We start from the raw sequence: 20,294 nt of genomic DNA on the forward strand, positions 1-20,294 counted from the left end.
TGCTTCATTTCTGACTGATTAACCAATTCCTCCTTCTGTGCTTGTCCTCACTATAGGAGCCAGACGTGAGCATGGCCAGTATGGACACTCAGGGCTCCATCCCCATGAACCTCTCTTTGGCCACGCTGGTCAACAGGGAGCCTCTGCTTGAGCTCCTGCCTGCCCTGCAGCCTCTGGAACACCACGTACGCTATGTCATCACACACGGCAATGCTAACGAACACTTCCGCCTGCTGGAACGCCGCGACGGAAAGAGCGTGCTCCGACTTGGCAAGAGGCAGCCTCCACCAGGATCCTACCGGCTGGAGATCGCCAGCCTGCCGCTGTTTGGGCCCCGAAGACTACACCAGATGGAGAAGCAGCATGACAGTGACTACCTACAAGCAGAAATAGGAAACGCCCTGCGCATCAAACTTCACATCCACCTGCACTGAGCTCATAATGTGTCCCTGGACTGATTTTTTTTTTTTTTTTAAAGCCTTTGAGTTTTATTCTGACCTTTTATTCAATAATTCCATCTCTCAGCTTCCCCCTCCTCCCCCCGCGGGACCATCCCCACCATCAGGGGGGGTTATCAAGGGCAATGAAAAACTGAGTCAATCAGCCCAACTCACTACCACTTTGTTACTGTTCATGTAATTATATGTTCATGTTTTTTTTGGTTTTTTTTCTTGACTACACTCCTTCTAGTGCCCCTCCACTTCGACCTGACCTAGCACTCTTTTTCCACTGAGTTGTCCAGTGGAATAGATGGCAGAGAGGTGTCTTTGTGCTTGGACCACAGCGCTGAGTAAAAACAAAACAGCAGACAGATGGCCCACAAGTCCATGAAACACTTTTGTAGACAAGCAAAACAAAAATCAACAGAAACAAAGTGGCCAAAACGTTGGTATTTAAATCACTGTGCAGGAAGGCTGAAGTGATTTATTTTTTATTAAAAACAATATAAAAGTAATATTAAGTGTAGAGATCGGGGATCAGGTGCTATCATAGTGGTCTGAGGACTCTTTCACCTCTCTGTAATCTTGGAGAAAAAAAAAAAAAATCACAACACTGGGGAACAAGGATTGTCACGTCTGCCCCTCTCAGTATTGTAGTGTGTCATTTAATGTGTTTGTGCTGTTTTAAAAATGTTAACACGAAGGACTGCAACATTTACACAGCATTTCAGGTTCTTCTGTCTGTAGCAGTCTGTTTTATAGCTTTTATGGATGCCAACCAATTTCCAGATGAGAAAACAGCAACTGCTCTGTTCTCCTCTGATGTGACTGACTTTCTGCCCTGCCTGCAGGCTGTGGCAAGCAGGGATCGACGTGTTTGCATGTGTGTGCTGTCATGTTTGGTTACCTCAGTACCTCTTGTCGGGTATGGACACCATGCTGTGATGCTGACTGTAAAACAAGAGAGGGTGCTAGTGTCCCTCAGCATCCACCATACGCAGGGATCACATCAGTTAGCTTGTAGACTTTAAAGAAGATAGATCAGGTCATTGTATTTTATCCTTTAAGGGATTAAGACTTCAGGTGCACTGAGTTTGGACCTGATAGCGACCTGAATTGTAAAAGCTTCAGAGGAATGGTGCTGTAGCCCACTGGCTGAAATTGACAATAAGCTGACTTTAGCTGACTTCTTTGACTTTACAGTGAGTGTTGATGTCTGAGGTCTCGTTTACAACACAAAAAAAGAGACACACAGCTGAATACAATGACGGTCTAAAAGGTACATGACATGTTAACATTACCTAAGCTGTAACTAACGGTAGTGCTTCGCAGTGTAAGGACACGCACAGGTGAACACGAAACCTCACAGAAAAAAAAGCAAACATTTGTCAGGTCATCTTTCATTTCTCTCAAAGAGAAAAAAACGGTGCTAGATAATGATACCATCTCTCTTACGATGTACAAACAAAGTGCAGTCTTGAATTTGGATTGCAAACGTGACACTTCTTTTTGCTAGGTTTTATTTTTGTGTTTGTCTGTCTTTTGTATTGTCTCAGTGCTGAAAAAAAAAACAATATTATCAAACTTGCTTCTTGAAAATTAAATTGTATATTTTTAAATGAAATGTTTTTTTTTTTTATGTCAAGGCTGCCATACCAAATACTCACAGTAAAACCAACTGAAGGCTTTAGTTTCAAAACTTGGCAAATGCAGCATCCTACTTGTTGATCATTGACTGAATCATTTAAAACCCCTGGCACCAGTCATGTCAGAAAAGAAAGGAATCAATATTGTTATTATAAAAGCGTACACTGTCTGTACAATACCATTAAAGCCAACAAAACCATCCCCAAGAAGGATTTTTGGTGCTAATTAATATTTTATTCTCTTTACAATAACGGTTGCTGCACTGTCCCACAGCCTAGGCAATGTTTATAACACATAACCATTTTTCTAACCTGGGAACCTTTGTATACTTTGTGTCTTTATTGTCAGTTTGTAATTTTTCTCCTATTTGCCACTATGTTTAAAAGAAAATGCAGTGTGCTGCGTGTGCTTACTGTATCTCAGTGTCAGTGACAAACTTGAAACAATATTGTCATTGTCTGCTTGCATTGGAATATCTTGTGCTTTATATTCAAAAAGGAGTCTGCAGTTGAAATGTCCAGCACAAGCCTGACATCTGCTTTACCAAAGTCCAGCTGAAAGCTGAAATGACAATCATCCAGATGCACATCTATGAGTTAGGGAGTAATAAATCATTCAGGCATTGTGGAATTTCTTTTAATATGATCATCTTTGTGCAAGACAAACACCAAAGATTTACGAAACCATCTGGCAGTCTGTAAGATTACAGCAATTCATATAAAATTGAACACTTTTGTCCAATGACATAAATGGCAATAAAGTATTGTGGGTTATATTTTTAAGTCCAGTGTGCCTGAGTTTTTCCTTTTTTGTCTTTGTTCATGGCTGACAAATGTGACACGTGATGAGAAATAATAATGACTTTATTTCATCTCCAACATTGAAAAGTGAGGACCCTCCATAGAGTGCGTCTCTCTCAGTGGAAATCGGATCTTTAATTTCACTGACGTATTGAAGGGTATCAAAAACCAAAGCAGACAGTCAGAAAAAGACGTGATTACAAAACACAAGCAAGCAAAGCTACCTGCTTTGCTTCCTTCTCGCATGACTGCATGGCTACTTCAAAAACCTACTGTCTAAGGATCGCTTCAGAGAGAGGAAAATAGCAAAAAGGAGACTCCCAAACCTGAGTCAGGAATAGAAAAATAAAGCTTTTTTGCCTAAAAGTTGTTCGCTTCATCACCACACTTGGCAGGCTAACTAAAGCAAAGGACACAACCAAGTAACAGGAAATATTCTACTTGCAGTAATAAGAGATTATATATTTTCAGTATGGCTTCTTGGTTATAGACGGTAACACGAAACATACACGGACAGGATTTCTTTGAGACGTAAACTGCGGGATCGATATCTAACGTCGAAACACGTTGAGGCTTTGTGCAACTTAATCAGCACTGACACAGAATCTATGTTATAGACACTTTGTAATGGACTTGATTAGTTAAAGGGGCATCTGCTTCCGTGTAAACTCCTGTGTTTTCATCACAAATGAGGCGTTAAACTACGTTGTGATCGAAAAGCACTGGAATTCGTAAAACCTAGCCCTAAAGTGATGTTGTAATGTTAGCCTCATACATTAGTTCAGGTTAAGGCAGCTGTGCAGCTTATTATTTCAGGGGTTTTTGTTGTTTTTTTTCTCCATGTTCAAACACCTGGGTTTGGGTGAGTGCTTGCCTTGCAGGGTGTGGCTCATATTGAATCAGACTTGTTATAGTTGGATGAGATACTGCAGCCTCATATTTACACAGACTGCAGTTACATCAGGCAAACCTCCCCCTTACAGAGCATTCACGTTACTTTCCATGTCCAATTCTAAGTTCCACTATGTATGCTACCCTGTCTGTGTACCGTGAAATATCAACACCCTGTTGAAACATCACCCTACACCAATGCATAATCAAACTGACCCCTCTCCAGCCCCTCCTTGTGGTCAGTCCAGGATGATGCAGGCATGCGGCTGTAGGGGTCCAGCAGGATCCTGAAGCACCTGACCAGCAGGAAGACCAGGAAAAGCATGAGGAGGCCGACAAAGGCCAAGGCAGTACGCTGCTCAGCGTCCACACCCACCAGGGCCAAAGGGGGGCTGCTGCTGCCACCACCAGGACTGCCGGGGAGAGAGGAGCTGGCCGGGGACAGCAGCAACTCATAGTCAAGAGTGGGCACATCATTCATCCTCCACGGGACCCGAAGGCAGGGCTTACACACGGACTGGATGGTTGGTGTGTTGGGAGGAGTTGATGAGAAAGAAGTGAAGGTGCTCATGAGGGTCAGTGCAGTGAAAATGCCAAACTGGAGACGGGGAGTTTGATTGAGAGGCAGAAAAAAAAGAAGATGCTTTTATATTGTAGACCCTGTTTGTTGGGTGATGAAGTTTAACAGCCTAATTCAGCAGATAATTAACAAGAACAGTTTCCTCTGGTGGCCAGTTTATTTTGTCAAATCAAGGTCAGTCAGCGTGACATGACTCAAACATGTCTGGCCTTAATGTGCTCTGACACTGTGACAGACACATGCATATATACACACACACACAATTTCACACAATATTGACTAACTTTTAGTGTCACATTATTTGGAAATCTATGGCTTCTAGCTTGAGCAGCCCACCTGACAGTAATGTTTTTGTTTCTCTGCCACGTCAGTTCTCACTCTTAATCTGAGCAGACAGGATGTGACACTACCTCGTGCTAATCCAAACACAAACACTTCTGATCACAGTCAAGGTCAGTGTTCCATGCGGGAGCTAATGGTGTACACGTGGGCTCCTAACACCATGTGTATTGCGGTTGATCCGTGTGACTGGGTGTTATGTCAGTGAACCACGAGCCAAGTGACACAAGTGTTAAAAAAAAACCCACAAGGCTATTTAAAGCATCTGCAGAGGCTGGCAGGTGTTTATCTGTGAGCGCACATGTATAGGTGTAAGTGTGTGGCTAATTAGAACACGAGGTCAGCGGATCAATGGCTCTGAATATTAAGCAGCGCATCACCTTCGCTGAAGTTTCCTGCTAAATACCCAAAGTTCTTCTCCTTCAGTGCCGATAGCTGAAGCGTGATAAGTGGGTCAGAGAGCTGTCAGGTGTTGTTATGAGTTACTTTCACTGTTTCCCTTTGGGATGATCTCCTCAAAAAACAACCTCTCTCCCTTCAAGCAGCAAGAGGTAGGAAATGAATGGGAAGCTAAAGGTTTTCTGTGTTTGGTGTCAGTCAAAAGAAAAGTGGCTCCATCCAGTTCAACCTTTAGTCCAGTGAAGGCAGAATCTGTCCACGCAGCTCCTCCAGCTGTCTCGACATGACAGAAGGATGTTAACGATGTGACTTCTTATCGTCAGATATTGCTGGTTGAGCCGCAGAGTCTCTGGGGCTTCTTCTAAATCACCACCTGAAAATAAAGGCAGCACATGGTTAGAGAGGAAATTACATGAACTATTTCAAAATGTCTCTTTTAGAAACACTTAGAAGCAGTTTTTCAAAGTTTCCTCCCATCAGTCAATAGTAGAAGGCAGGATAATGATTACATTGTCTCATCTGAGTCACAAATGCTGATGTTTATGATTTGCTCCAGGAAATGCGTACAGTTAGAGACTCTTATATTCCCAATGCCCCTTTCTTCTTCTTGCCCTGTCCTGTGCACAACATTATAGCCCCTTTTTGCTGACGTCTGGTATCGTGTTGTGTTGAAGAAGTGTTGCCGTTAAGTTTTTAACTTAACTAAGCACTTTTACGTCGCTTGTTTGCTTAATGTGTCGTGCACAGTCATTTTGTTGTTCTTCTTTAGCAAAGACACCACTACTAACAACTAACACAACACTCTGCATATGTAAACATGTTTAGCACAAACAGAATGGACCGGATTACAAACATATACCCTACCTATAATCTCTAATATAACATCAGCCAGACAGATGTTCCTAATGTGGACCATGAGGACAGGATTAAGTCATTCCTTCCTGTTTTCATCATTTGATGTAAATGAACGTTATGACTCTCTGCTCAGTAAGTGAGAGTGACATGATCCATCTGCAGGAGAACACAACGTCCTCTGCAACGACGCACAGTGAGTGAGCTGATTATGGTGTCATTACAGCCACATTAGCAGTAATGGATGCATGATTATAAAAGCAGATACCACATGACATCACCCTCATTTGTCAGTGCCGTGTAACACCGGGCCATTTGTTCAATTGTTGACCCCTTCAATCATCTGCTCACATGATGGAGGGCAAGACCGAGTGTGTTGGAGCCTCATTAATAAAAGACCATGTTCTCCCATTGCAGACCAGGTTTCAAATCATTTAGGAAACATGATATGCAAACCATTTTACCTGCTCGCCTGTCTGAAGTGTGCTTTGCTTAGACAAACACGATACATGAGATATGGAGATTATTCTCTATGTGTGTGTGTGTGCCTGTGCAAGAGGTGTTGATAGCAACTACTTTATTTTTATTGTGAAGAGATTAAAAGTCCATTTGAATGCATTGTATTAATGAAGAAAGACGAGCACAACATACAACAGTGCACAACAACTCATACTATCCACTGCATGACTATGGCAGCATGTCTTTTCCATACATGTTATCACCTCCCTTTTTCTCTTCTCTTCCTTTCAAAAGTCTTCTATCTGTTACTTTATCAGTCAGTGACTCTGGGGGTGCACTGGACTCAGGCTGGTAGCAGGATGACGCACCTGGGAGGAAGCACTGTGAATGATTGTGCACTTTTGTAAATGTACAAACAGATCTGCTCTCTCTCTCCCTCTCTTTCCCTCTCTCTCTCTCTCTCTCTCTCCCTCTCTCTCTCTCTCCCTCTGTTTGCCCTCTGACTGATGAAACTTGCAAAACTCCCAAAATAGGTCAGAAACCTTGAAAGTGCTTTCAAGGACAATATCAACTCCATTCAATCAGGAAGTCCATTCGTCAACACTGTTGATACTTTTTCTTAAAACCCAACTTTAAAACCAAATTCTCACACTTTTAACATTTACATTATTATGATACACTGGCTTTGGGCGCAGCTATCACTAAATCAGAAGGAAATAAAAGAAAATGATATAAAATAGTAGATTAACATGTTTTTCACGAGCATTCTTTCAGGAATGATATGAAACAAGACATGACAACAATAGGAGAACACGGGAGAAACTTGAGAAACTCAATTCCATCAAAGATGCCTAATTAAGCAACAACAGTAATCCCACATACCCAAGCCTGGTTTTTCCCTGCAATGACAACTTACATTGGCATCATCATGGCTAGTTGGCTACAGAAAGACAGAGAGAGAGAGAGGGAGAGTACATGTAGATAGAGAGGTACTTGAAACTCAAGTACGAGCAGCAAACTCACAGAAAATAGAACATTGCTGATGAAACCCACACAGTGTGATCATTTCCATTGTGAATGCGGGCGGAGCAGCTAAAAGCTACAAACATAACCTCCCCATCCGATCCTATCCAACCTGTAATTATCTAGTGGCAGCCTTTCTCCATTATGTCTCATTAACTCATCATCTGAGAGAGAGAGAGGGGGAGGGAGAGAGAGAGAGAGAGAGAGGGGGAGAATGGTCATGTAGTTCAGTTATGGTTCCCCAAGTGTGTGTGATGTGAATTGTGGTTAGTTAAGGTTAGGGTTAGGCACTGACTGCTAATGTTTAAGGTTAGGGACAACACTTTGCTTAGGCTGTCTGAATGAATGGAGGTCAATGCAGTGTCCTAAGAAGAACAGCTGTGCAAACGTGTGTGTCTGCATGTGTGTGAATAGGTCATTGGGAGGGAGAGGGAGGACAGACAGAGATTGCTCAGCTTATTTTCCTCCTCGTTAAGTCTCTCCCCACCGTCGGCGTCGTCCTCTCTCACTCACACTGTGTCGTCCATCAGCCTTGTCTCAGTCGACACGCATTAGTTCTTTGCCCACTCCATTTCCTCTCCACAACAGTCTTGCAAAGCGTAGACAAGACCCCTGAGATGGCGGGAAGTGAAGCAGACGCTGCTTAGTCTTCATCGAAAAGCCCTTAAACAGCCACTTCTTCTCACACAAGCACACACACAGTTCACGTATTGTAGATGAAAGATGCAATTAAACACAGTCACACTCTGTAGGGCTTTCCTCACAGAACCATTGGTCAAGCTATGCTGACTGCCACAGTATCACATTTTCATGCACATACTGCACAGTACACATATATAAAAGTAAATCACACAGTTCTGCTGATTTTTGTAGTTATTCCCATTAACGTGTGGCATTACAACCAGGGCTCAAGTTTGGCTGTTCCATCAGTTTCACCAACACAAGGCAAAGTTCTGTCTTTTCAAAAGAAGGGGCCACAGTCCACCGCTGTCCTCTGACCGCACCGCTCCTCAGACTCCACAAGATTCAGTGCAAAGGCAGGCCTGATTTGTCATTATATATAGCCTGTGTGAAGCCACTCTCTAAAAGTAATTAGCCATCGGTAACAAAGAGAAGGGGAAGAAAAAGAGTAAGAGAGAGCAAAAGGAAAGAGCAGCAAGAGAGAGAGAGAACGGGAGAGAAGGAGAGAGTTAATGTTCCCAGCCACAGCCACGGCCTGCTTGAATTGGATGAACCCTTTCCAATTTGCTGCTTATAAAGATAAAGTGGACCTGAAGAAAATGCAGAGAGCAGCTGCATGAGATGCACATGCTCAGGTGTGTGTGTGTGTGTGTGTGTGTGTGTCCTCACAACGCTTTGTTTACAAAACAGACACAGCACATCGTAAGCAGCATTATATATACTGTCAGATAGTGGGAGGCCTCTGGAAGATACTTAACACCGATACCATCCATCAATCACTTATCGATACGTTTGATTTTCTTTTCGTGGTGACACTGGGTTGCTTTGTGCGGGTTCATTCGTCACCTCTGGGAGTTGCCGTCTTGCAGCGTATCTGTGGCTAATGAGATCAATGAAGGCCCAGGTCACCTTCAGCTGTGCACAACAACAAACACTCTCCAACTAGCAACCTTATACTATTAACACGTGCAGTTTAACCTGCACTTCATAGACACTTTGCTATCTTCTGAGGGAGACACACACACACACACACACACACACGTGTGTGTATGCAAACTCATATCTACAGACATTACTTCACAGGTATTTTTAGCATCTGAAAGAGACAGCGTCTGCGGAGTCATTTCTCTTTACACAACCTGCCAACTCATTGGAAAGCCTGTCATAATTAGGCTGGCAGACAGTGAGCGGTTACAATAATGGTGATAAAGCTGGGCAATTGAATATGCTGTGGTTCAAACACAGCCAGTCATTTGGATCTGCATAGACACGAGGTTTTTGGACAAAAACGTGTGTATTTCAAAGTGAGAGACAGACATAAAAACACACTGAGAGAGACAGAGAGAGCAACCTGTTCTTTTACAGAGTGTACATGCAAATAAGGACACAACGCCACGAGAGTGGAACGCAATCTAGAATGCTGACCTTTTAAATCTAAAAAGGGACAGTGACACAACACAGAGGGCATTACATTAAGCATTAATGCGTCCTTTAAGGACGTGTCCATCACTCGTAGTCAGATCTCACTGTCAAAATGTTTACAAAGAGGAAAGACAATAGCTCACTGCTAACGTTAACACTGTAACACACAAAAGTGTTCACATCAGCACACAGAAGAGAACCAGGAGAAATGAACATGTGGTGGAGATAAGAGAGGAGAAGACAAATGGAGGGGAAAAGGGGAAGAAAAAAGAAAAAAGAAAAATTCCAACGTCCAACATCCATGGCCGCCTGCCATCTATCATTTTATCACAAGCCCAGATGAACACGCAATCTTTTTTCCCCATCAGCATATTTAGAGAATTTCAAGGTCACTCCTCCATCAATATTCGAAATATTCATGATTTTCTGATCAGTATTCATTTTGAACAGGAGAAGCTTCCTGTTTTACCTAAATGCAACACAGCCTGATTAAGATACAGCTGTGGTTCTGCCCTGACAGGGACAACTGCTGCATGGCAGACTGCACGTAGCTCCAAACTAGGTCCGCTCATCAGGAAGGTTGCGTATAGGGAATTCCATCTTAATTAGTTTCCAATTATTAGGGCTCATCCCTTTTCCCAGTTGTTCTGTGTCACTCTGAATGACAACCTGAAGGGTCAGTACTGTATGTCTGACTGAACACTGGGGAATATTCCTGTACATCTTTGGAGAAACTGGAGGCTGCTACTGATCAAGATCCTTCAAAACTGTAAATGTATTAACTGTCAGTGATGACAGCAGGATGCCATATATGGACACAGAAAAATCACTTTCTGCTGGTGAGCAAAACACACATAGATGCAGCGACATAAGCCCGTCACGTGCCAACAAACGTAGCAATATATGTTTCTTGCATCCGTCATATTAAAATTAGCTCTGTCAAGCAAAACTATCAGACCTGACTGAGGGAGCGGTTGTGTGAACACAGTGGCAGCATCGAGGAAGAAGAAGCTTTTGTCCTGTCAAACTGCTGAACCACCAGGTTTTTTGGAGAATTCACTTCTAAAACTTTTTGTCATGGATGCTTCTTGGGAGTTTTTCATTCATACTCCAACTTGTCGCCTCACTTTACTCGCACAGATTTACTGTTGTCGCCGTTTGTCTTGACTTAAACGAATCACTTCCTGTGCGCAGTGCAGATATGTTTCTGGGCAACATGAGATCTAAATACCACTCTACTGTTGTGTGGAGCTGATCGGCTTAATTAGCACTGTTTAACCTCATCTGACGACTGGAAGAGGCTACAGAACATGGACTACTTGGGCTCAAAATGTGTACCTTCGAACAGCTACACAGCCTTCAAAAGGATATGTTTTACTTTTTACTTTACAGGCATTAAACTGCCACGAGATGTTTTATTTTCACAAAAAAATCACATGACACTTAATCATCAAATAGGCCCTCACTGTATGCAGAAACTCTGCTGTTAATAGAAAATAGTATCCGCTATAAAATAACCAATGCAAGCACACACAGTGAACCTATTTGTGATTTTTTATTTTTTATTTTACACAGTCATGACTCTCTTGGCTCTAAATGCGATTCTTTTTTTTTACTGTTCTAAAGCTCCTGGGGTCTGACTCAAAGGCACCACAGACTTCAGAAACATATTTCTTGCTTCCAGCCACCTCCCTCACAGATGCTGGGTTACTGGCAAACATGACTTTCTCTCCTGTCCCCCACCACCACCTCAATCAATGCCGCTGTATATGACCATTATTTTATGAGAGTCCTCACAACACTCAGCCCTCGGTCTCTGTTTAAAATGGACTTCTTCAGACTGCCACCTACTTTTCCACATTCAGGGTCAATGAATGTCTGGTCAACTTCATCCTAATTCACAAATGTGTGTGGATGAGTTTGTGAAATGGAATGGATTGTTTGGTATGGAACAAGACAACAAGGGCAAATGTGAGGTTGTGCTTTAATCCCGACAGTTCACCTCAAAAGATCACCACTGTGCAACATGGCAGTGTGGAAAAACCCAGTGATGAGGTAAGATGTGATCAGATGAGGTAAGAGTTGAAGGTGCACAAAAGAAGTGGAGACAGAGAGACAGAGAAATGGTAGAAGCACGGAGCAAAGGTGAAGAGTGGAACGGTAATCCCAATGATTTACACCTGTGTTCGGGCAGAGCAGAGGTCTGTCGCTGCCCAGGGAATGCAGAGGGTCAGGTAACATCAATCAGATACATGGAAAGAGCAAGAGGAAAAAATACATTGGGGAGGAGTGTAAAAGAAAAAGGAAAATGTGGATTAGAGAGGATGGAAGTGTGTGTGGAAGATGTGTGTGTGTGTGTGTGTGTGTGTGGGGTAAAGTAATATGGAGATGTCAGCAAATCTTAAGTTAGAAGACAGCACTTCCCTTCCATCAGGCAGCCATTCTGTCAAATCCACTGGAACAGAACAGAGCCTGTGCCAGCCAGTCAACCGACCCTTGATGAAGGCTATATTTATACAGTATGTGTATATATATATATATATATATATATATATATATATATATATATATACATATATATATATATATATATATATATACATATATATATACATATATATACATATATATACATATATGTATATATGTATATATATATATATTACATGCCCTGCCCACACAACACTTGCTCAAATCCAAGGTGGCAGGACTTTGGGAGTCAGCATTAAAAAAAAAAATCAGAAACTTAGTCGACCGTGAAAGGAAACGGAGACATCAGAGAAACCATAAACCAGGATGTAAAACAATGCTTTTCACTCAGCAATGCAAAAAAAAAAACAAAAAAAAAAACCATACCAGACGACTTCCACCCATGGAAGTGATGACACGCACTCCTGGGTGCAATTCTCAGTGAGTCCATATCGGAGACAGAAGCTTTAAATTCTCAACAATGGCAAAGTGCTGATTCAAACAGTGAGGCTGAAAGAAGTGCTCAGCGGGGAGCGGAGGACGCCTCTGATCCACACTGAAATAGAAGCCACCAGTTGAACTCCTAAGCACGGATTATACACAAAAGAAAAGTCATCACAAAGACACGGACGTTCCGTCTCGCTGGAGTGAAGGTGAAGGTAGTCTGTTCAGGTGATTTGATTACTGGGCTTACAGTGGGGAGCAGAGGAGGCCCTAAAGCCTCACAGACCCCCCCCAAAAAAAAGCAATGCCAAACACATCTCGGGCAGAAGAAAGGAGAGCTTATCGGCACACTTTATTTCATGGTCCATCAGCAGATTTCATTCCAATAAGTGAATAGGTCTCATCTCGTTCCCTCCTCCAGTGTTCCCACATGAGTTAATAGACTTGTGCTTGGAGCTGAGTCTCCGGGGGTTTATCTCTGAGCTGAGGAGAGAGACAATAAATCCTGCGGCCAGTGTCAGTTATCACAGTGCAATAGATCATGAGGTTGATGAATATTTGTCAAGGGATGTTCAATGGAAATCAAAACCACATACATCTTGGAGGATCGTCTCTCTCCCTCTCTCCTGTCATGGATGACTTTGCCATGTGTCGTCCACCTCCATACTGGTTCTGTGATCACATGAGCAGGAGGGGGGCCCCCTCTTTGCGTGGCCCCATGTGCTAGGTTGCCACATGTCAACACAGTGCTGATACAAAATGTACGGGTGATTTCTTGTTTGGTGGTTCCACATGAAAAATCCGTTCTACCACTGAACTGTTCTACAGGCTGGAATTTCAACGATGGCATCACAGCGACGGTGCAGGGGCCACTGCTTTTACACGAAGCCTGAACAATTTCATAAAACAACCACTTTGGTGAGCAACGGAGAATAAATGATATAAGATATTAAGCGTTATCGCAGACATTGGCAGTGACACAGAGCGAGGCGGCTGTGTGCTGGAGAGCCTGATTTGCTAATGTGCTTAATGTAATACTGTATAGTGTGAGGCTGAGGAGGTAAATCCACCTGGTTTACTCTTTCCTTTCCATCTCTCCTCTCATTACAGTTCATTACATGATGACACTGACAGCGTCCTGCCTATCCGCTTTACCCCAGTGTTCAGCAGTTAATAAAGTACATTTTACTCTCTATTGACAAAAAATGTCTGAATGAACAATTTTTAAATATTGCCTTTCCACAGTCTGTGGAGTGTTTGGTAACAAAAGAAAAAATCAATAGTTATCAGACACTTAAGTAAAATGTGTCTGCCTCTACTGTTGATTAAAGTAAAACCTCTTAAAGTTCAAAGCTGCTTAACCTTATAGAAATTCAGCTCTTTGTAGAACACTGACCTTTCCTTGATTGTTGAGTGTTCACTTTTCTGGGGTTTTCATTTGCATGTTGCTATCACTAAGAAAGGGGCCCTGTGGTTTTGGATAGCAAAAGTGATAAGAAAGGTTTAAATGTCTTAAGTTTCTTATGAACGTCTCTGTAACTCCACTGGTCTAACAATGCTGATATGTGATTCTTTTCTTGAGATTTCTTGCATCTTGCCAGCTCAGCAACTGAATGAACACTTGGTATTGAGTTATTAATAAATGAAAACAACAGCAACATTGTCGGGTTGAGGTTATTGCTCAGGGCAGCAACTGCACAGATGAGGCATCAGAAACTTTTAAATGTACAGTTTCTGAGTATGGGCCAAGTGCATTACAGAGGACTGTGATACCTTCAAAAGTATTTATTTGGCAACACCTTTACAGTCTCACTGAATGACAGAGTGACCTTCAAGGCTTTAATCTGAACCCTCTACCTGGTTTTCGAGCAGCACTACACCTCTGTCAGATCCCACATACAAACACAAACTCACATTACTCATTACTGTTAAGAAGGCACATTTAATTATTCAGCAGTTGTCACCGTAACGCGAGACAATACGGATGTGGGCGTCCAGGAAGGCCATGGTGCATCCAAAGCTTGGCACAGATTTCAGAGTCCTGGTGGGTAAATGATAGGGTGCAGGACAGGCCAAAACACACACCTCTATTCACAAACGGGATCAAATTACACAAACCGAGTGACAGCAGATCACAGATAAGATAAATGCAGTGGCAACACGGTACAGACTGTTTTAGGACGTGTGCATCTGACCTACCCTGTGGTTCTACGAGGCTTTCAGAGGAAAAGAAATACACCTTTCAGGGGTAATTCGGTCCTGCTGCAGAGAATTACACAAATTGAAGAGGAGCAACGGTGCCCCGTCCTCAGGGGGACATAAAATATGATTGGGTCTAGAGGGGACTTTATCTACTTTTATATTGTTGTTGTTCTTTAGCAAATGGCAAAACTCATCAGTGACTTTAAGTGAGCACATTTTCTAAAGCTGTTAATGAGGATATAACTGTAACTCAGGGCAAAACCTGACATGTTCCAGCAGACCAGCACAAGCTTGCTAGTAAAACCTCAAACACATGTCCAACCAAGAGAGGTCACTGCATCAGCTTCATTAAAAGTAGGCCTCCAAACCCTGGTCTTTGTTTGCTAAATGTACAGACACTGTCAACTACTTAAGTCGTCAACATAAGTAAAGGACAGTAAAATCATACATCAACCACGGTATAAAAAAACACACACACATGTATAAATTCCGTTGTGATATGTAAAACGGGAGAAAGATTATACAAAACACAATTCAGTTGACTTGCTTCTTACAGCTTTTTACAGCCTGATTCAGGAACCCCTGAGCTCTGACCTAATTAGATGATTTTAATGTAGAATTGTGGTCTTTTTGTTATACATTCTAAGCTTTAACCCTTTAGTGAACAGCTTGCACAAGGACAATAGGGATCACACTGATTTCTGCAAGTGCACACTTTAATCTGTGGATTGGTTCATGAAAATCTACACACAACATTAACTTAGCAGATGAATCACGGCTGATGACATTTTATATCATTAAGGAGGAAAAATTGCGTTCTTTAAAATGTGGCGAGAGCGGAAACAGCTGAATTTTTCATCTTTCCACTACTTACTCTTACACAACTTCATCTAAACTACCAACGGGGGAACAATCAGAAATTAGAAACAGTCAAATGAGATGATATTTCATCATGGAAACATTAAGTTCAACTGAAAGCACATCTATAATCTTTAAAGATAGCGTTACTTCATTTATATTCTTTTATGCACCTAACAATGATAACAGCAAGGTAAATGACATTTTGATTTTTGGATGGTTAACGTCCAGTTCAGGTCCAGGTGAAAACATTCTGAGGTATTTCAAGGATGAACAAAGGCAGTGAAAGCACTGATGGAGGTGAACAAAGGCAGTGAAAGCACTGTCATTTCATGGCAAATCGGTGGATGATGTGGGGACCTGGTGGGTTTTATGTTTCAATTAATCAAAAAAATAAGGTTTGGTTCAAATAGACACCCCTGTTCGCGGTAGTGCTCCTCTATGCTCCCGATTTACTTCTTTATTTCGGCTCTTCCCTCTCTAGCGGCTGCCACAGACTATCACCTGCTTTTTCAGTGATCTGCATATTTGATTTGGCAGATATTTTTACACAGGATGTCCGTCCGGACGCAAGCCTGCCCATCCCATATCCAGGCTTGGGACAATCACAAGGCGTACCGACTCGCTGGGGTCAATTTCTTTGTGTCTTATTAACCCAGTCAATTGGTAGCAATGGAGTTCGGGCACCTTGCTCGTTGTGATTCAAACCAGCAACCCTCCAGTTATAAGCCAAGTCCTGCTCTAATCTTGACAAATCAATCAAGTAGATCAATAATCACATTTGTCCAAAGAGGTATCAATGACCATAATATACCAATTATTGAGATGGCACAAGAGGCGCGTATCCATGCAATTGATATAGGGATCATATGGGGGGGGTAGTCTGCAAAAAATGCAAGATGTTGCTCTGACATTTTTATGTGGAACTTTGTCTCATCAAGGCCACATATCAAACATTTCTCATGTTCATTTCCAAAACAACAGAAGCGTTTACTGCTGCTTTTTGGCAGTGGTGCTGTTGTGATCAGCTAATAGAGGTTTGGCAGACTTGACTTGTCTGAAAGAGAATAGAGCATCTGTAGTGAGAGGACGACTTTCTAAAGTTTGACACAAATAAAAGGAATCGACGACGCTGAAACTTTACAACAGAGCATCTTTAAAAAAAAAAGAAAAAAAGAACGTGTTGTCATATCGCACTTCTCTAAATCCATGTTCGTCACATTTGCGCTGATTTTTTTTTTAAAAACAATGCATGCACTATGAATGTGTTTGTAAATATATTTTGAAATGTACAAACCTGATTCTCCATAATCTGGTCCAACTGTGTCTTCTGTTCCCGGACCAGCTGCAGCCTCAAACTTTGGGATGCGCTCGGATCTCCTTCTCTGTGTGTCCTACTGCTCCTCCTCCTCCTCCTCCTCCGCTGCTGCTGCTGCTGCTGATGCAGACGATGGTACTGATGCTGCTGCTGCTGCTGCTGCTGCTCAGCTTGTCGCTATGACCGGAGACGAGACTGGAGGCAGGCAGAGACTCTTAAACTCCCCACCCACTCCGGCCTCCTCCAGCGCACACAGCCAATCACAAATGTAGTCTCAATTCAATACTAAATTATTGATACAAATCACAACTATTTATAATCAGACAAACACATGGACTTGACTTGAATGTGGAATGTGAGACAATAGTGTGCCCTAAGCAGGATTTGAAGCAAATATTTGGCAGTAATTATCTCTCAGTTTTCCTCTCTTTTGTCTTCATATCATTAAGTGCACCTTACAGGGGGTTCTCAAATGCAGGTGGAGGGACCATTGGGGGTCTATGTGACACTGGCACAGGCTCCAACATGAAAATGATGATGATATTATACATTATATGAGTGTATATTTTGGTTACATAGGACAGCTCAGTGTGGAAAAGCAGATACAATTATTTTATAATGTGAACAAATGTACAGTTTTTGCACTCATTGTCTACCGCTTTATCTGTCACATGGGGCAATTGCTTGCCGTGGTGCATCAATGCTAACCAGTGTCTCATCATGTGACTCATAGAATTTTCTATCTAGTAGGGGGGCCTTGGCTGGAAAGAAAGTGAGAACTTCTCCCTTAGAGTATAGTCGTAGACAAATAACTGACCAAGAAAAACACTAATCTGACATAAAATTCCTTTCGAAATAGGATATTCACAATTGCACTGACTATTTTTGCAACAGACAATAACACTGAACCACAACATTATACAAAATACGGTTGCAAAACCTTTGCCAAAACAACACTGGCATACCAGATTGGTCAAGGCCCGACTGCCATCGGTGCTGTTGACCAGCAGGGTGCCGACGGAAACTGTGCAACTGTTGGCTGGAGACAAAGGAAGAGAAGAGGAGGAGGGCGTGTTAGGAGGCAGTGGCACAAAGGAAGGATAGGAGTGTGGAAGTGAGAGTGGAAACCTTAGAAGTTTATTTATATAGCACTTTTCAACAACAAGGCATTCCTAAGTGCTTTACAATAAAAACAAGAAAGAGAAATACAGCAGCAGCATAAAACATATAAAGGGCATAATAAAACACAATAAAAACATTTCAATAGGGAGGTGAAAGAAAGAGGGGGAAAAGAATGAAAGCATTAAAAAGAAATTTAAAGTTGCAGTTACGGCTGAGGTGAAGCAGTAATGAAACACAGTGGCAAACAGGTAGGTTTTCAGGTTAGATTTAAAATAATTCATTGATTTAACAGACCTGCACTCTTCTGGGAGTTTGTTCCAGATATTCAGGGCATAAAAACTTGAAAGCAGCTCCCCCATGTTTAGTCCTGGTTCTGGGGACACAGAGCAAACCTGACTCAGATGACCTTTGTGGTCTGGATGTTTCATAGTGAGCCAGCAGGTCAAAACTATCCAGTGCTTTATAGACTAATAGCAATATTTTAAAATCATTTGTTTAGCAGGAAGCTAGTGTAAGGACATCAGATTTTTAGGAGGCCGGTGAGAACAGCATTGCAGCATTGCAGCAAGGCATGGACCAGTTTTTCCATAAGTCCTTTAAGTCTTGATGTATTCTTTAGATGATAGTACACAGACTATAGGGATAATGACTGGTAAAGGGAGATAGCTGGTTGATTTAGTGGCGAGAAGGAAGGTAGATGTGTGGTGCGTGCAAGAGCAGGCAGAAGGGAAGCCAGGTAGTTTCTCCAATCTTCAAGAACATGATGATGTGCGACAGGTGGTTGAGAAAGTGGATGAATTTAAATACCTGGGGTCAAACATCCAAAGCAATGGGCAGTGAACAAGAGGGGTGAAGAACAGAGGGCAGACAGGGTGGAGTGTTTGGAGGTCTTCAAGATGGTAGTGAGACCAGCTATGATGTATGGCTTAGAGACTGTGGTGGAGAGCTGAAGAGAGGGAGTGAGTGGGAGTGACCAGGACGGACAGGATTAGAAATGAGCACATTTGAGGGACAGCTCACATGTTGAATGGTTTGGAAATAAAGTAAGGGAGGCGAGGTTTAGATGGCCACATGCAGAGGAGGAAGAGTGAATATATTAGACCAGGGGTGTCAAGTAAAATAATAGCATAATAACCTATGAACAACAAGAACCCCTTTGTTTTTTCTCCTTTGTTTTACATTTAATGAAGGATAATGAAATTTCTTGAGAAATATAAGTGCAATTTCAACAATATCATGCCTAAATTTACTATTTACACAGCACACTGGATCTATAAAGGCACAAACATTTAGTCACGGGTATCTGGAGCATTTGACATTACGTTTAGATTAGTGTGAAATTTTAACAAATTCATCCTGTGGGCCGGATTGGACCCTCTGGCGGGCCGGTTCTGGCCCCCGGGCCGTATGTTTGACACCCCTGTATTAGACAAAGGATGGTGAAGATGGAGCTGCCGGTCCAGAGGACAGAGGATCATGGATGTTGTGAAAGAGGAGATGAAGACAGATGGTTGGAACAGAAGAGGACACAGGAGATAGGACACCCCTAATGAAAGAAGCTGAAAGTGGTTTTGCTATAATATTGTGGCTGAACTGTGTACAGCGTTCCTATGTTCGAAACAAAACCCAGAGCAGGAAAAAATCTAAAAACAGCAATCCTCACCAAAAATGGAGAGAAAGTAAAAAGGAGTTTGTTGACAGTCTGTTACACACACTGTGCAGCGGGAAGAGTCAGACTCCCATACATGCACAGCTAAAGTGGACCTTCCACTTTTCTCTTCTCCTAGTTTTGTTTCTGAAAGTAGTTTCTTTTCTCCCAAAGTCTTTCCATTAGACAACCAGAATATCACATTCAAATGGATTCAATTGCTTGTGCAGATTGTCGTATGGCATTTCCTGTCAGTTTATCCAAATATCTTGAATGGAAATGTAAAAGCTTGCTCCACATCCTTTCGGTGTTTTCACTTCACTAGTCTGCTCCATGTCTTCATGCCTCATTGCTTTCCTCCTCTATTTCGTTTCCTACACAACCCACCCAGGCCTCTCCATCCTTTTTCTTTCTACACTCATATGAGTTTTCCATGCGGGGAAAGGGAAAACGTGGTGGCATCTGTGCTATCTGTGCCATCTGCTGTCATCCCTCCATCTCACTGCCAAGTGCTGCCGTGGTCAGTTGTCTGCTGCTGGACCCACGGGTCAAGCTGCTGGGTTGTGGCAGGTGGGAGACTGTGGTGAGAAAGATCCAGCAGAGAGGTCCAGTGTAGAAAGGGACCTTAATTAGATTTATTAGTGTCGTTCTTTTGGTCCATAGGGGTTTACCTGTGAGGTGGTTATATAATTGATGGGGG

At 42.4% G+C, this 20,294-nt stretch overlaps 2 protein-coding genes across 3 annotated transcripts in view; one reads left to right on the forward strand and one right to left on the reverse strand.

Annotated features, from left to right (window-relative positions):
- Positions 1-2,869, forward strand: part of fbn2b (fibrillin 2b) — a 57,468-nt gene extending 54,599 nt beyond the window's left edge. Inside the window, exon 65 of the mRNA XM_044044082.1 lies at positions 57-2,869. Coding sequence (XP_043900017.1) covers positions 57-434 — 378 coding nt within the window. The 3' untranslated portion in view covers positions 435-2,869. The remainder of the gene's footprint in view (positions 1-56) is intronic.
- Positions 2,708-16,985, reverse strand: LOC122780821 (cortexin-1-like). 2 transcript variants are annotated; one of them, XM_044044150.1, is made up of 3 exons: positions 16,804-16,930; positions 7,944-8,042; positions 2,708-5,469 (listed from the first exon to the last, which is right to left on the reverse strand). In XM_044044150.1, the coding sequence occupies exon 3, from the start codon at positions 4,347-4,349 to the stop codon at positions 3,969-3,971; it is 381 nt and encodes a 126-aa protein (XP_043900085.1). In that variant the 5' UTR covers positions 4,350-5,469; positions 7,944-8,042; positions 16,804-16,930; the 3' UTR covers positions 2,708-3,968. The 2 variants fall into 2 exon arrangements, with proteins under 2 accessions (XP_043900085.1, XP_043900084.1); XM_044044149.1 differs by lacking the exon at positions 7,944-8,042 and having other exon boundaries at positions 16,804-16,985.
- Between the last annotated feature and the right edge of the window lie 3,309 nt (positions 16,986-20,294).

Source organism: Solea senegalensis, linkage group LG14 (assembly GCF_019176455.1).
Source record: "Solea senegalensis isolate Sse05_10M linkage group LG14, IFAPA_SoseM_1, whole genome shotgun sequence".
In the NCBI taxonomy this organism is placed as follows: Eukaryota; Metazoa; Chordata; class Actinopteri; order Pleuronectiformes; family Soleidae; genus Solea; species Solea senegalensis.

Excerpts from the sequence above, each read along its gene's own strand:
- LOC122780821 (XM_044044149.1), bottom strand. The coding sequence starts at position 4,349 with ATGAGCACCTTCACTTCTTTCTCATCAACTCCTCCCAACACACCAACC.